The sequence below is a fragment of the Limulus polyphemus genome, unplaced genomic scaffold, assembly GCF_000517525.1.
Source record: "Limulus polyphemus unplaced genomic scaffold, Limulus_polyphemus-2.1.2 Scaffold3005, whole genome shotgun sequence".
Classification (NCBI taxonomy): Eukaryota; Metazoa; Arthropoda; class Merostomata; order Xiphosura; family Limulidae; genus Limulus; species Limulus polyphemus.
Window position 1 is genome coordinate 75,017 of NW_013668615.1, and position 12,914 is coordinate 87,930.

At 34.4% G+C, this 12,914-nt stretch overlaps 1 protein-coding gene across 3 annotated transcripts in view; it reads left to right on the forward strand.

Moving 5' to 3' along the window:
- Window positions 1-12,914, forward strand: part of LOC106468431 (Na(+)/H(+) exchanger protein 7-like) — an 81,408-nt gene that overhangs the window by 66,237 nt on the left and 2,257 nt on the right. For all 3 annotated transcript variants that reach the window (XM_022396759.1, XM_022396760.1, XM_013928858.2), the window contains exons 19-23: window positions 799-864; window positions 3,872-3,972; window positions 10,626-10,694; window positions 11,076-11,164; window positions 11,998-12,188. In XM_022396759.1, the coding sequence (XP_022252467.1) occupies window positions 799-864; window positions 3,872-3,972; window positions 10,626-10,694; window positions 11,076-11,164; window positions 11,998-12,188 (516 nt within the window). The remainder of the gene's footprint in view (window positions 1-798; window positions 865-3,871; window positions 3,973-10,625; window positions 10,695-11,075; window positions 11,165-11,997; window positions 12,189-12,914) is intronic.

Genomic DNA, 12,914 nt, shown 5'->3' on the forward strand with positions numbered 1-12,914 from the left:
TTTTAACCGCACCTTTTCTTCATACCAAGGGTGTTTTTGATTAGATATGACTTCTTGTCAATACACACCAACAAACCACATCAAATAAGAAATTGACACTCGATAGTAACCAACATTATCCTTACGATCAGTGCCTTATTATTCAGAACAGACCTTTACTTTACAGAACTAAAGAGATTCTTTAAAATATATGGTAGTAGTTTTCCTCACTAAAACAGTGTTAATAGCTTCCTTTATAGTAACGTCAGAGAGACTCCTAATTGTAGGTTGGAAAGATATATCAGTGTACTTAATTTGAAAAAAAATCCATAAAAGTGAAGTGTGTTTTTATATCAAATAAAGTTTCCGTACTTTGGTGCAAAAAAGAAAAAAGGAAGAAACTCAATCAAAATTGGAGATGTTATATCTCTCATGAATGGATAACCTTGAAATTTGGTATGTGTAGTAAGAGTCCAGTAGAGCACATCCACTGAAAATACATGATAGTTTGGATTACCACAGTCCGAGATACAGAAGGTGGAAAATCGCTAAACTATCACTCCTGTTAAAGGTTGTTTTGGCCGCACGACACACTACCATGTGTCTTGATATATTTAGATTTACATGATTCAACAATGGTATGTCGTATCCTTTGGAAAGAAAGGGGGATACCACTTTGAAACACCCTGACTAAAAGTAGTTGTTATAGTAATTGTAATGTCTGTATTTTTATCTTCTTTTTTTTTTTTGGTTACACACTACATTTATATATTTATTCTGCTTCTGCTATTTAAAATGCATTTTTCCCAAACCGAACAGGTAGTGAACAATGTAATGGCTGGAATAGAAGAGGTCACAGGTCACCACAGCGAAAATTACTGGAAGGTGAGTGGTCCGGGACTGGGGCTTCATGTGATTATGTGAGTATGAAGTTAAAACTTATAGCCAAGCATTGTTTCAGTGGAACTTTAAGTAAGCAGAGTAGCCATAGTTAGTACGTTTGATAACTTTAATGAAATGCAACTGCCTTAAAAAAAAAAAGCCGAAACGTCGTCTCCATTTCTTTCAACAAGTAGTTACAGTACATTAAAGTTCTTAAGCCTACTAAAGCCAAGTGTACTACTTTTCAGGATAATTCTGTAAAATGTACGATGTTTTTTGGTGATAAATTATTAAATTTTAAAGAACGACACTGAAATCAGTAAATCGATGTTTTTTTTGTTTGTTTGTTTTACTTATTCAGTATATATATATATATATATATATATCTTAGAAATTCAAAGAATCTTATCATCAAGAAAGTATAAATAATATTACACCTCAAACTCTGAACACCATTAGCTGTATATACGAGTTTAGGTTCCGTGTGCAGTTTCAAAACATACATACTCAACGAAACCGCAGAGTTCGAAAATAGTGTATTTACATGTACATGAAGGTGTATACACTCAGTTGTAAGTTCACGGATTCGACAGATGAACGAAGTAATTTCATTTGCAGTTTCAGTAATTGCATGTACTTGATTTTGCTACTCAGCTATATTCTATAATACTAAGAACGCATACAGTTCGGATATAAGTACTTAAAAATAGGCAAATCAAAAAGCGAGTTTCTTAATACAGGGTACTCCGATATTACGCTTACAAATGTTTACTTGTACATCTTGTAGCGCACCTTAAAGATTATGACATTAACTCCGGATTGTAGCCAGACATAATAAAATAATGTCGAGGCAAATTTGTAAAAAAAAGTAGAGGCGTTCAGGGGGATTTGTACGATGCTTGTAAATACGATCATATTTTAACCTTTCACAACCAGTTGAGAATATATATCTTTATTCAGTTATATTTTCAAGTAATTTTTTCCAAATCTTTGTGCAGGTGTACAGTGTGTAGTTAGACCTTTGCAAGTCTAATGTGGGAAGGTTGTAAACTTATGCTACAAAAAGTTTACAGACCACCACGACTTCCATAGGACTTATACTTGCTTGGCCTTGTTTATTAATCATGTTCATACCAGAGGGTAATACAGATATTTGTGCATATGAAATTGAGTTTATCTTCCTTGAATATGTGTACTTGGAATGATCCTTGATTTAGGTGATCTAAGGATTGTGGGATACCACACTAGATACTTTACAGTGTGATATGTCATTATTATTGTCCTTGCGGACGTAATATCTCTGTATTATTATTCTCTTTGTCCTGTGTAGACCTTTTTTTTTTCTTGCTTAGATCCAGCAGCCAGCTAGAATCCACCTTCGAATTAGACACCAGCCTCTTAAGTATCAATAAAAGTACTCTTGTTTGTACACTTGTGCTTATTGGTATTTCTTTTGTTATCCATATTCAAATTTATTATTAGTGTATTTTCGAAACACGTGTTTCAACGAATACTTGATACTATTCTGAGTGATATCAGTGTAACTGAATACAACACCTGGTTCCCTTAAAAACAGCCTACCCTTTACAAGAAACAAAAAACAGATATCACAATAGTTCAAAGTTTAATGTGAACTATTTTGTATTTCACTTGTAAACTGAATCAGTAATAACAAGGTAACACCAGTGGCGACGAAATAATGGCCTCTTCGCTCTGCAAACTAGTTAGCCCATGCAACTTTGCAGATATTCTTTTTGGAGTAGCTGAAATGCGTGCTTAACGCTTTGTTTGTTTGATTTAAAATTTCGTGCAAAGCTGTTTGTTCGAAGGCTATCTGTTCTAGCCGTCCTTAATTTAGCAGTACCAGGCTAGAGGAAAGGCAGTTGTCAACACCACCCACCGCCTACTCTTGAGTTAATCTTTTACCAACGAAGAGACGGATTGACGTCACATAATAACGGCCCCATGGCTGAAAGGGGCGAGCATGTTCGTTGACGGGATTCGAACCCGCAGATTTCAAATCGAAGGCCCTAACAATTAGGTCATGTCAGGCCTTTGGTTGTCACAATAAGATATTACTGAAAACAATGGAATTTAGTTGGCGATAATATTTGGATAATCCAAAAAATATAAACAAAAGTAGCAGACACTTTCGCTAAGACTTGAATATGTTACTACGTAAGGATTGTTCACACCCTTGAAATATATTTATTCGCAATTTCATAATTTTATTGCAAAATAAAGTGTGCAAAAACGTCTTATAAACATAATTAAAAAACAAAATAAAAGACAATATTTAACAGAATTATTATCACACCTTGTGAGACTGGGGCTGGAATTTTCAACCTAAATGACATTTTATGTTACGTGGGTTTAGTGACTAGATCAGATACCCTAAAGTTTCAGGTATAGCCGCTTTTAAATTTTGAAATATAAACCTGGGAGAAGGTATTCAACCAGCAGTACCAGCCACCATAAGAGCTTTGTTTGGCTGCAGAAACCGAATCGTGTGGTTGACTGTCACACTTATAACGCGCCCACGACTTAAATAAAGTGCGGAGCATGTTGAGTGGTATCATATTTCAAGCCCCGTAACCTGCGATATGCAAACCTGTCGCTGACGGCTAAAGTGACAAAACCACGCCCATTTCAGTCTGATTGAAAGCATCCGTTATCTGTTACACCGTTGTACTGGTAACGTAAGTAACATTTGATATAAAGAGTATTAACCATAAAGCATAATTATCCGTTATTACGTCAGCATTAAAGCGAGTCGTGACGGAAAAAGTAGCGGTACAATTAAAATGTCTGGGGAAAAAAAAAGGTTTCTATAGGAATATCATAAAATTAACACAAACTGTTTGGTATATTTGTACTAACGCCACAGAAAACTGCACTACAAAAACGATAAATACTATTGGTATATTTTGCAAATGGAATTCAATCAGTAATATTTACTATTTTATTTAATCTTTAATATAGTTAATATATAATATTTTTGTCTATTCAGCAAATTCTGTATTACTATGACGAGAAATACCTCAAGAAGTGGCTCCAGCAAAGCACATCTGAGAACACATTGACTCGAGTGTACACAAAAATGGTTCTTTCGTAAGTTTTATACGTTTACTTTTATCTACTTCCTGGGAATAAAACTAACAAAGTACTTCCAGGGTAGCAACTTTTATATAAAACTATATCTGCATTTAAGTGGGGACAGATCGATACTCCGAAAATCTCCTGCCACAAGTATTGAAGTTTGCATTACTCGTATTATTGTTATTCAACTTTTTCAACCTGTTTCTATAATGATAATGATGATATTATTATGAGAATTTTGACATATATAGGTAACAATAACATAGGTCTCTGGAATGATTTCAGTTATACCGCAAAATGTTACCGGCTTATGTGTCCAATATAATATTATATACGTACTACTGTTTATGTAATATAACAAACATTATTAGGCCTACATGTCTGTTAAGTTCAATTTTCGGAATATCGGCCCTAAAGAACTACGACTCTTCGGAATATCGGGCTGCAACCATTTCAATTATTTCGTCTTTCATGAGATCTAAGTACTTACTTGAACTTATACGCGACGCTTATGAATTTAAAATTTATCTGTGATGCACTAACTACTAGTACTAACAATCTTGTTTCCCCAATATGTTTAGGTAATTATAACTTTTCTTTTTTGCTTTAATGTAAAAATAGAAAGTATGTTACTACTAATCTTCCTTACCAAAAACCAGACCTGAAAAACTGGCTTGTTTTTCGAGCCCGTTCACGCACCCAATACGTGCTATATCTAAAAACAGATATATTTTTGTAGAGGGGTCCTATGGGGACTAGAATAGGCCTGTTATCATGTTGGAGACGTGTGCGTTACCGGGTCATGGCACATTTCCTGCGTCCTGGCGAGAACAATTTTCGATTATTTGCAATCGGCAGAAGTCGATTTATCAACCAAAGTATTAATCGTAAGAGGTTGTTTTTGGTATCAAATTAAAGAGGAAACATTGCTACATAACTGTCTAAATTGAATTTAACGTTATTCTTGGAATATTTTCTTTTGTGATTGAAAATCTTAATTTTTTCCTTGAAATTTCATTTTGTTTGTTTGTTTGTTTTGAATGTCGCGCTAAGCTACACGAGGGCTATCTGCGCTAGCCGTCCCTAATTTAGTAGTGTAAGACTAGAGGGAAGGCAACTATTCATCACCACCTACCGCCAACTCTTGGGCTACTCTTTTACCAACGAATAGTGGGATTGACCGTCACATTATAACGCAACCACGGCTGAAAGGGCGGGCATGTTTGTGGTGAAGGAGATTCGAACCCCTAACCACCTGGACATTTCATTTTGGCTTTGATTTTTACCGTTGATAATATTGCACGTTACTTTATTACCGTATATCACACAATGCAGTTACGTATATCAAAATTTTCCCAATTTATTATGCTAAAAATGATACCAAAAAATCAATGATTTCTTATGAATATAGCAATCCATTATCCACAAACATAATATTACCCCCTTATTTTTAATCGGCAAAATTATTTGCAATAATGAAACATTTACGTTAATTTACATGTTTATGACGTTTGTATATATACTTCGTAGCACAAACATAAAATTTTGAAATGCACACTTGTAGTTACCTCCAAACATAACAACTAGGCTTTAAGGCCTTAGAATAATTTGATATATGAATTAAACAGTATGTGCACATGTTAGTGTTAGGTCACATGTATTCACAATTGAACAGACCAAAACACCATAAACACATTGGTTCACTGCAGTTTACAGATTACGTCATTGGAATTACTTTCATTTGATGGTTCTTGATCCTGATAATTTAGGTATCCTCGCTTACAACTACAACCTGCCCCTCCAGTGGCGTAGCGGTATGTCTGCGGACTTAGAACGCTTGAAACCGAGTTTCGATACCCTTGGAGGACAGAATACAGATAGCGCATTGTGTAGCTTTGTGCTTAACTATACACAAACTACAACCAGTACTGCATGCGAGATTGTTTTTTCTACATGTACACCGGAGGTATACCCCTGTCTTACAAGCTCAGTAAAAACAGCTGTTATAGGTTCTTGAGTTATCAACTGTGGCCATAAAGTACGATCAGTATTGCAAATCCAGCCACTATCCTCTGGTTCTGGAAGACTGGGGTGGGAGAGACCAGCATTCATCCAAATCATGGCTTGATAATAGCTCCTTGTGATGTGCAACTCCAATGCGTCATGAGTGGATGGCATTGTTTACGGTTCATCGGTAGAGTGAAACATCTCAACATTCAGATCACTGACAGAATTAGCTGTGGATTTTCTGCAACAAACTCACTATATACACCAGCTTCAATCCATAAATCTGTGAGCCCAGACTGTGCAAAGTGACGATTATGCTAGGGTAGTTCCTGGTTGTATGAAAGGAACCCAGTCGTATTATAATACTGTTCAATTTCACTGGATGTAGACACATCAGTTCCTTAGCCTTGTGGTACAAATCTTGAACAAGGGTAATGACTGTGTTGACCTGACCTTCTTTTGTTCCAATTGCTTTACATCGAAGAAGAAATGTGATAACAGTGTCCAGTTCGTGTGCTGGTGCTGTAATTATTGGAAGGTAACCCACCGTGGTTATTTAATTAGAGGAACACGATAGTGACCGACTGAAACCAGTCCAGGCTGGAACTTCTTGAACGTCTCCGGCTGTTTGACTGGAATCCAGGAAAATCAGTTTTTTTGCATTCTGCTGCTTTGGATGGTGGACAGGAAATAGTGGAGATATGTGATGAGTTAGTGCATCGGTAGTAGTAATTTTGTGTAACTCTGCTGGAATATTACGTAGTGATTGAGATCACCCAATTACAGTGGACCACGCTAGAAGACTGTTATTTGCGTGACATGCAGCATGCCTTTGCTGTCCAGGGTCTCTTTTGGAATATCAAAATTATCTGCAGCAAACTATATGAATTTTCCATTTTTGTTGAAACCGTAATAGCTGTGTCTGTGCTATAAATGTGTTGATTCTGTTAACAGTAGTGTAACTGATGGAATCGCCAGTGAAATGAAGACAATCAACGAATTGTTTGGACCTGGTCATGTGATGGAGTCCATTTCAAATATGCTTTAATGTGTTTTTGCATCCCAATGATATATTATAGAAAGTGTTTTGTCCGATGTTCAAAATCCTTCTATGGGTTTCTTCATCAATATTTTGATCATTTTCGTTATCTTAGTTTTCTTTTTGTGCATCAAGTGGGTCCTCGTCATCTTGTAGAATCCACTTAACGAGTAAGTATAGAATGTTTGAAATGCATCACTCTGCAGCTTCTAGGTTCAAGTTATCGTAACCTTGATGGCCTGGGATTTGTTTGCAATTAAACACAAAGCTACATAATGGGCTCTCTGTACTCTGCCCACCACGGGTATCGAAACCCGGATTCTAGCATTGTAAGTCCACAGACATACCGCTGTGCCACTGGGGGGGCTTGATGGCCTGGGGATGCTTTTATATCGGATTTAAGTTTACATGCTACCGTATGAAGTGAACATAGAAAGAATGATTCGTGGCTAATCTCATCACGTTCAAGGTAATCACCATCACGTGTTTCCACTTTCTTTTCGATTAAGACATCAATAGCACCTTTCGTTGATGCACTGGAAGGGATCAAGTGCAAAGACTGTTTGACTTGTTTCTGCTTTCTGGGTGTAATTTTGTCACTGTAATGTTTGTGCAACTTTTGTTTGATTAAATACGTATGGCATGATGGATCAGTGGTACCACAATCTTTCATGAGAGACGTGTATTTTTCATTCATTTTGTTCACACTATATATGTGACCACACTGAAAGCCTGACCAGTATTTGTAGGAGTCTCTGAAAAGGCGTGTCCAATTTCTCTTGTTCACTTTGTTCAGAATTAACAAAGAGATTGGTGTGGTATTTATTTCTTGCATGAAGAATGATAGTGAGCTTCATATGTAATTAAGTCATTTTGACCGATTCTGCATTTTAGAGTTTGGTCTCTTGTTGCATGTTTGTGGATTGTTGACACATCATCCAACATCACCCGGTGAACCTTTTCACAGTTACCAGTCTGTCAGTATACGCACTGCATCAAATCAACTTTAGGTGTGACTGTACGTGTCACTATATGTGCACGTGAAGTGGATTCGATTGCTTTATGGTCACCAGTACTTTGCAAATATCGCTTCTTTATTAACTCAATGTTTTTTGTTTTTTTTTACTTGTAAAAGATACATAACAATATTTGTGCCATTTTGGTTGTTTCAACGCTAATATTCTGTGGATGTCATGCTTTGTTTAAGCCTTGTAATTGCTTCTGTTTCCTCATAGAGGCTCCAGTGACTAAAAGCAAAGAACACCTTGACAAAACCATGCCAGCTTCCACTTGATAAATCGTCTTTTCACTGACAGAATATACAATTCATCCAGTTTGTTTCAGTCTTACGACTTTTCTCTGGCATGGTTATTAGGGTTCTATGGTCTCGTCAGCTGTATTAGACATCATGATAGCTTTGGAATATATTGAAGAAATATTAGTAGCTTACTTCTAAAAGCACAGAGAAGAAAGCAACTTCTATCACCAGTAATACACGACAAGACCGATTTGACAGCTTGGTTACCATGCGCGGAAATAAAATAAAGAAATATCACTATAATAAAAATAAATCACTTATCATTGCAGTAAAATCTGTGTGGTACAACTGTCTTCCACTGACTATGGCTTGAAACAAGATAATTTTACAGTTAGTATGAAATATAATATCTGAAATCACTTGTGTCAAGCACAATATGCCCTAAAATTTGCAACAGGCTGGAGACTGGCGTTCTTCCGCACAAGTTTCGTTGAAAGTATACATTGTGCAAACTGCAAAGAAGTGATCGGTTAACAATAAATCGCAATATTCTATGATAGGCAATAGAAAATGAAAGACTTGTATGGATTACGTGAACGATATATGCCTAATATAGCCACAAAATCTACATATCAGTAACTAACAAATTGTCAGCGACAAAAAGTAAGGGGGTAATGTTGAATTTATGCAAGTGACAGCTATATATATATATATACATCAACAGTTTGTACGTCTGGTGTTAATGTGTTGGAAAATGAATGGGGATAATATCACACTTGAGGATATCTGTTGTGGATGTGAATATACTGAGTATGATGACCACGATAAAAATCAAAGCCGCAATTAAATTTCAAGAAAAAAATGAAGATTTTTACTCACAAAAGAAAATATTCTAAGAGTAACATTAAATTCCGTGCAGATTATAAGGGGGCAATGTATTCGCTTTGTTTTGATATCAAAAACGACATCGTACGATAAATACTTTGGAAAATATATCGACTTTTTTGCCGATTTCAAATTATCAAAAATTGTGTTATTACTGGGACGCAAGAAATGTGACGTGATGCAATAACGCACACTTCTGCAACATGGAAACCGTCCTACTGTAGTCCCCATAGGACCCCTCTACAAAATTATACAGGTTTTTAGGTACAATATACTAGAGGGATAATTTATTTATTTAGAGGGATATAGTATGTTTGCTTATTATGGGAGTCGTGATATTACGTGATCGATATCGTAGTGAAATGCAAGAACTTCCAGAGCCCCGAATCTTATGAGCACCCAGTGACGCCTCTATTTGTTGTAGTAAATTTATCACGTAAAATCTTGTGTTTTAGGTTTGTTTGTTATATAAAGCTTGTCTTGTTAGTCGTCTATAGAAAATAAGTGTAAAAATATATCTTTCTCTTAAAATCTACTAAAAAGCATTTTTAAATATAGTTTACTCCAGCAAGCTTTTTTTCTTAAAGAACTTAAAAATGCTTTACAGAGCGGGAAGAATCCCACATACTTCGAATAGTATAGGAGCCAGATACCCATTTTTGAGTCCAGTTCACGAACCCGGTAAATCTAACATACTAACAAAAACATTATCGACTAACTTAAAACACCAAGTTTTACACGATAAGCACATTGACGCCACCGGGTGTACAAATAATAAACACAGTTTAAAATGTTAATTGTTACATTTCAACAGATGTAAATCAACAAACGTAAAACACTAAAATTTGCGTGATAAGTAAATTTAAGATACCAGGTATCACATAATTTGCAAACTCAACATTATCAACAAATCAAGTGTTAGATTATAAAAACAAAACTTGTTTTGTATATTAAACACAGTAAACATATATTCATCGCTAATAAAAGTAACAGCAAATTTTACAGCGTAAGAGGGAGAAGGAGGTGAATGGGATGTTTTACAATAACCATGAAATACCCTGTGTGACTAAATGTTTCAGACGGTTGGTTACATTGGTGAGAAAATTGATCGATTTTCGGTCTATATATTTTCTCAGTTTGCATGATGGAAGAAAAAGGATGAGAATGAAACTGTGAAACGCTGTTTCATGACTGAAGGTCTATGCAATATCTACAATATATCCTTTCATCTCTCTGTTATGGGCATTGGTATAAATTTAGTGAAAATGTGCATTCATATTAGGGGAGAGAATGGGAGTAAATGGAGAAAAAAATTAAACTTAAGGATGCTCAAAGCAGAAAAGTAACGGAGCTGTAGCTTTTCACAAACAGTCCTTATTTTTCAGTCAAACTTAAACATATTTTTCTGACTATGCAAGTTGTGTTTGAACAGTTTATAATGACTAAATTATCATTAATTATCTTCATTCTTTTCAGGGATCATTTTGCACATCTTTATGGGCCAGCTACAGCTATAGAAGATAATAAGCCATTACTTCTTCACGAGTATGTTAAATGTTGACTTTTTTAAACTTGACAGAATAAAGACATTTTTAATGATCTAATCAGGGCCTTTTCTCAAACTTACACATATCTAAACATTGTACATATATATATATTTATATATGCTAATGAAATTTTCTATTTTTATATTTTTGAATAAATGTTTTAATTTAAAGTTTAACTAATTTCAAGCAGTTATAAAATTACATAAAACTTCATTTTTTGTACAAGTAAAAGTAAAAATTTAATAAAACCTTTTATTAAATGCTTTTTAATAATGGATGAATTTAGGAACATTTATAATTATATATAGTTTAAAATGCTGATTTTTAAGTGTTATTTATTACATGTTTATAAAGTTAACATTTTTTCTGTATATTTTAGAAATACAGATGATGATTTGGCTGCACCTTTAGACAATATTTTTATTACCAGTGATGAAGATGAAGAGTCTAAATGTTCTCCAAAATCAGGTGTTTTTAATGATTTAATATTTATTACTAAGAAAAAAGACAAATTTTCAGTTACCAAACCATACATTTCACAAAAAATGAAAGACTAAATGTTTTCCTGATGTTTCTCATCCTGTCTCCCAGTGGCACATCTGCTGACTTATAATGCTAGAAACCGGATTTCAATACCCGTGGTGGGCAGAGCGCAGATAGTCCACTGTGTGGCTTTGTGCTTAACTTTACACAAACAAGCTTCTCATCCTCCCCAAAAAAATATGATTGTGCCCCCAGTTTTAGAATATGGAAATGAAAACAACTCTAAAAGAGTCATATAAATGAAGATGAAGTGTTTGTTTCTTAACTTCATTCCTAGATCAGTATGTCCACAGTTTTAAATAAATTATGTTATTGTGGTCTTTCATGATTTTATTGAAAGATGAGGTGTTACAATGCATTTAATAACAAAACTTTAAATAAAACTTGGTTATTTAACATTGTTTTACATTCAGTAAAGTATTGTATTGTTACTAAAATACTTCAAATCAAAATTTTAACATGATAGAAAAAAAACAATATGCTTTATATATTATCCAAAGTATCAATAGAACAATATCAACACCAAGTAGGAACATCTCATGATTTTAGTCAAAACAAGTATTGTAAAAATATTACATCTTTATTGACAAGGAAATTAAACTAAATTTTTTTTATTTTGTACTGTATATTACCTAAATAATGATCAAAATTATACATAATGTTATAGCAAGTTATAACTTTTATGTATAGAAAAGGGAGATTGTTATTCTTTAGAACAGTTACACATTGTATATTTACATGTATTTTCTTCTCTTTAGAAAAGATAACTTTTAAAATAGATCAAGTGCCTGAATCTACTTCATCTCAGCCGTCATTTAGCAAGAGACGTCATACATTATCAGCACTCAGAGCCTCAATGAGAACCTCAAAACATAGGGCAACTGATGAAGAGAGAGATGATACATCAAAACTTCTACAGAAAGCTCTGCGTGACAATCCATATTATAAGGTAATGGTTTAAGATAAAGATAGAACAAGAAAATATATTAATGCTATTACTCCAAAAGCATTTTAGTACCTAGACAGTTAATAGCTTTTAGACCACAAAAATAAACTCTTAGCTATACTACTTTATTAGTTAGTCACCTTACTCACCCATTTTTAGTACCCTCTTTGTATTAATAAGCTCCTTGCAGTCCTGTTGTTACTTATCAGTTATTTTTGTCCCATCTTTCCTCACCTGCTTTCTACTATCCTGTACTCACTTGGAAGTAACTTATCATTATGTCTTCATTAACCCCATACCTCTTTATTTTATCATCCTCATTTGTTAGATACCTCCTTTTCGTTCCTATTTGTAGCTACTTTATTGTTTTATCATTCTTACTTTACCTACCTTCTTCCTTTATCATTCCCATTTGTAGCTACATCCTTGTTTTATCATTCCTACTTTAGCTACCTCCTTGTTTTATCATTCCTACTTTAGCTACCTCATTGTTTTATCATTCTTACTTGTAGCTACCATACTGTTTTATCATTCTCACTTGTAGCTACCTCCTTGTTTTATCATTCTTACTTGTAGCTACCATACTGTTTTATCATTCCCATTGTAGCTACTTTACTGTTTTATCATTCTCACTTGTAGCTACCATACTGTTTTATCATTCTCACTTGTAGCTACCATACTGTTTTATCATTCTCACTTGTAGCTACCATCCTTGTTTTATCATTCTTA